Source organism: Gekko japonicus, unplaced genomic scaffold, assembly GCF_001447785.1.
Source record: "Gekko japonicus isolate JY-2015 unplaced genomic scaffold, Gekko_japonicus_V1.1 scaffold603, whole genome shotgun sequence".
Taxonomy (NCBI): domain Eukaryota; kingdom Metazoa; phylum Chordata; class Lepidosauria; order Squamata; family Gekkonidae; genus Gekko; species Gekko japonicus.
Genome location: NW_015169192.1, coordinates 278,568 through 282,894, shown reverse-complemented (window position 1 = coordinate 282,894; position 4,327 = coordinate 278,568). Strand labels below are relative to the sequence as shown.

The 4,327-nt window shown below is 47.3% G+C and overlaps 1 protein-coding gene across 1 annotated transcript in view; it reads left to right on the top strand.

Moving 5' to 3' along the window:
• The window catches only part of DOCK11 (dedicator of cytokinesis 11), a 112,429-nt gene that overhangs the window by 11,608 nt on the left and 96,494 nt on the right, over window positions 1–4,327 (top strand). The window contains exons 3-4 of the mRNA XM_015416254.1: window positions 449–538; window positions 2,441–2,523. Of these exons, the coding sequence (XP_015271740.1) occupies window positions 449–538; window positions 2,441–2,523 (173 nt within the window). The remainder of the gene's footprint in view (window positions 1–448; window positions 539–2,440; window positions 2,524–4,327) is intronic.

The window sequence follows — 4,327 nt, the reverse complement described above, 5'->3', positions numbered from 1 at the left end:
AGACGTTGTATTATTGTGGGTGAGGAGTAGTTTAAGATTGGAAAGCTGTCTGTGGGCAAGAAAAGGTTTGCCCCCCCCCCCCAGTTCTTGTGAAAGAGAACTGTCATTATCCGGTAGAACAGGGTAGCTGTGTTCATCTTCTGCAAGAAAATGAACAGCTAATCTTTTAATTTCATCTTGTGAAATACCATAGTGTGTGTTTTGGGACCATCCATCTGACTTCTTCACTCTACTACGCACCATGCATCAGAGTGACCTGTAGCCTACACAAATTTGTGCCAGCATAAATGGGTTAATCTTTAAAGTGCCACAAAGCTCCAGATTCCAAAATGCTTCCTTGAATGCTAAGCTTTGTAAAAGCAAAATTAATTGGCAACTAGTTGGTCAAAGACTTGAAAGCCATAGCCCTTCTGTAATCTTTGACTGCTTCTTCTCCCAACCCTTCTAGATTGCAGTTATAGGTCGCCAGCGGAGGACAGTCCAGTCCATGGTGCCAGAGGATGCTGTGAAAAAGGCACAGAGTCTCTTTGTCCAAGAGGTAAGGGCCGCCAGCTGTGATGTTCCAGCGTCTCCACAGAAACAGTCGGTCCAGGTCTTTGTCCCTTTGGATAAAGAATAAAACTTTCCACAGAATGGCCAGTGCTCTTCTCATTCTCTAAGCGCACTCCAGAATCCCTTTTGGTGATGTAGGAGGATTTGGAGGGCCCACGCTCACCTTGTGGGGATGCCTTCTTGCCTTGTTTGGTCGGCAAAGACCCTTGAAATGACTGTGATGACTTGTTTTTTGTTTTTTTCCAGCTGAGTCACAAGTTATAGCAGTGATACGGGTTTGAATTGGGTTCTTTTTCCCCTGTGGAACTCTGGGAAATGTATTTCCCTGTGGGGCGGCTGGTGATGTCTAATAGAGAACTCATGTCTCTACATCAAACTATACTTCCTAGGACTCTTGGGGTGAGGAGGCATGACATTTTAAACCCTGACTTACATTTGCAGTGTAGACAGAGTTGGAAATGAAGGAGCAACTTTATAGCAGTGTATCATTGCTGGGAGGAGCAGGGGAACGAATCCAAGAATACACCAACCAGTTTTGTGAGGCCTCCAGAATAAGCCTTTGCTTTATCATTCTGCAGGAGCACAACCTTTGCCTACCTTAGGGGGCTTTTGGAGACTAATTTGAGAAAGGGCATCCTTGAGTTATTTCTTGCCTGTTTAATTTTTTCCTGGTGTAACAGAGAGTTTTAGAATTTTATTGATTTATGTCTAATTCTGGTTTTACAATGTTTTATTGCGTGTTGCTCTACCCTTCTTAGAGCTTAGGAAAGGAGATTCATATACATAAGAAATGATGGTTGTCTCTGACCTTGTGGTTAGGAACTGTGACCTCAGGGTTTAAGTACAAATTCTGGGCATGTGAGCAACCTGTAAACCCAGTTACAAAATGTCACTATTAAAGACAGAAGCAGCTGGAGTCTAGATTGGACTAGGTTGTTAAAAACTATTATGCTGATTTTTTTCTTTGGTGTCAGCAGTGGGACTAACTAAAGGGAGAAATGGATGTTTTTAGTTGTGTGTGTGAATGGCTTACTCTTTTTAATTTTAAAAGCTTAATAACTCTTGTGGGATGTTGTTCTCAAGCGCAAAAGCGATTAAGATATTACCTGTGACGAGCCTTATTTTCAGAGGGAAGGTTCCATTTTAAAAAAAGATCATTGTTCCCATTTGGAATAGCAAAGCGAGATCGGATAAAAGTGGAAGTTAAATTGTGCAAAGCGCTTAAACTGTTCAGGATGTCGGCAAAGGGGAGATAATCCGTGAATCGGTTGTTAGAGTGCTTGATCTGCATACAGCAGGTCGCAGTCTCAAACCCCATCAATCTCTAGTTGAAAGCTGCTGGTTCGGAAACCCCATTCTCTGCCTGAGACCCCAGAGAACTGCTGCTGATCGTAGTGATCTGCTTGGAGGAGCCGTGGCTCAGTGGCAGAGCACACACTTTGCCTGCAGGTTTAGGTAAAGTATTTCAGGTAGCAAAGTCTGAGAAAGCGCTTCTGATAGGTGAGAGCCCCCAGGCTAATCACAATAGGAGCATTAAATGGACCTATGACAGATTTTTAGGTAAATAGGGCCCATACAGAACAAAGCTTGAGTCCAGTGGCACCTTTAAGACCAACAAAGCATGCACATAAAAGCTTATACCCAGAATAAAACTTTGTTGGTCTTAAAGGTGCCACTGGACTCAAAATATATTCTGCTGCTTCAGACCAACATGGCTACCCACCTGAATTTAAGGCCCACACAATCTCTCTTGCTCTCTCTGTATACAAATGTAATTTTGTGTTCGAATTTACAATTTTGCATACATTGCAGCTGTTCGTAACATTTTTTAAGTCATACGACCAAGACCAATAAATTTGAGTTGAACTTTGCTTATTTTACTTTCCAGTGTATTAAAACGTACAGCTCAGACTGGCACGTTGTGAACTTCAAATATGAGGACTACTCAGGGGATTTTCGAATATTGCCCTGGTAAGGAAGCTCTCTGAGGAACAGCAGCCTCTTCCAGCCATGTCTTTCTGGGGCAGCGCTTAACACCTTTTGGGCGTGATCGTTTCTGTCATTCCGTCTACCTTTCCTTAATGGGGGGGAAACAAGTCTGTGACTGCGTGTTCATTTTATTTATTATATTTTATTTATTGTAAACATAAAGAGAGCCATGCTGGATGAGACTAGTGGTCCATCTGGTCCAGCATCCTGTTTCACAGGCCAGTTCCACCCAGGTTATTTGCCCTAGGCTCAGTAGTGTCAGGAAGTGGGGTGTCCCCCCCAATGTTTCATCACAGGATCATGGTGCATTCGTGCACCTCCCGGGATTTCCCCATCTCTTCTCCAATTTTTTTTCAAATTTCTTTTGCTTCAAAGTTTTGGGAAAGATCACAGTGAAGCCTGGATGGCTGCCTTATGGGTGGGAAACATCTGGATTTCTTACCTACTTGGCAGCCATTTTCCCTGATACTGTCCCCAGGTTGGCCATTTCCACCCCATCAACAGGGTGCGCTATATATCCGTGCGGGATATTATTAACACGTCCCTTTCTGAGGGGCGTTTCCCGACCGCGCTCAAGGAGGCGATGGTCCGTCCTCTCTTAAAAAAACCATCTCTGGACCCGGCCGAATTGGCCAACTATTGGCCGGTGTCCAATTTGCCCTATTTGGGCAAACTTATAGAGAGGGCGGTGGCGTTACAGTTACAGTGCTTTCTGGAGGATACTTCAGTCTTAGATCCCTTCCAGTCCGGCTTCCGCCCAGGTCACGGGACCAAGACGGCTTTGGTCGCCCTAACTGACGATCTCCAGAGACATCTGGATCGAGGCGGTGTGGCGGCGCTGGTGTTGTTGGACTTGTTGGCAGCGTTCGACACTGTCGACCACCAGCTGCTGACCCATCGCCTCGCCGACGCTGGGATTCAGGGGCTGGCCCTTCAATGGTTTGCCTCTTTCCTGCAAGGTCAGGGACAAAGGGTGGTTCTCGGGGATCAGCGTTCCCAGAGGTATCCCCTTGAATGTGGGGTACCACAGGGAGCAGTGCTGTCCCCGATGCTATTTAACATCTATATGCGCCCCCTTGCCCAGATTATCCAGAGTTATGGGCTGGGGTGTCATCAGTATGCTGATGACACCCAGCTCTATCTGATGTTGGGTGGCTGGTCGGACTCGGGTCCCGATGACCTGCATCGGGCACTTGAAGCTGTGGCTGGTTGGCTCCGGCTGAGGCGATTGAAACTAAACCCGGCAAAGACGGAGGTCCTGGGCCTTAGTCAGGCCGGGACAGGATTGGGGCTCCCGCTCCCGACCTTCGATGGGGTACCTTTGGGGCCAGCGTCTGGGGTTCAGAGCTTGGGAGTGCACCTGGACTCTGTTCTAACAATGGAGGCCCAGGTGGCAGCCATTGTCAAGTCCGCCTTTTTCCATCTGTGGCGGGCTCAGCAGTTGGCCCCCTACCTGGACCGAGATGACTTGGCCACAGTGATCCATGCGACGGTCACCTCGAGATTAGATCACTGCAACGCTCTCTACACGGGGCTGCCTTTGTCGCAAATCCAGAGGCTGCAACTGGTGCAGAATGCTGCGGCCAGGCTGTTAATGGGTCTCTCTAGAAGGGACCACATACAGCCTGTGCTGAAAGCGCTGCACTGGTTGCCAATAGCGTACCGGATTCACTTCAAAGTGCTGGTTCTTACCTATAAAGCCCTATATGGCCTGGGTCCAACCTACCTGAGGGACCGCCTTTCCCCGTATGTTCCCCCAAGAGCACTACGGTCTGGGGCCCAAAAC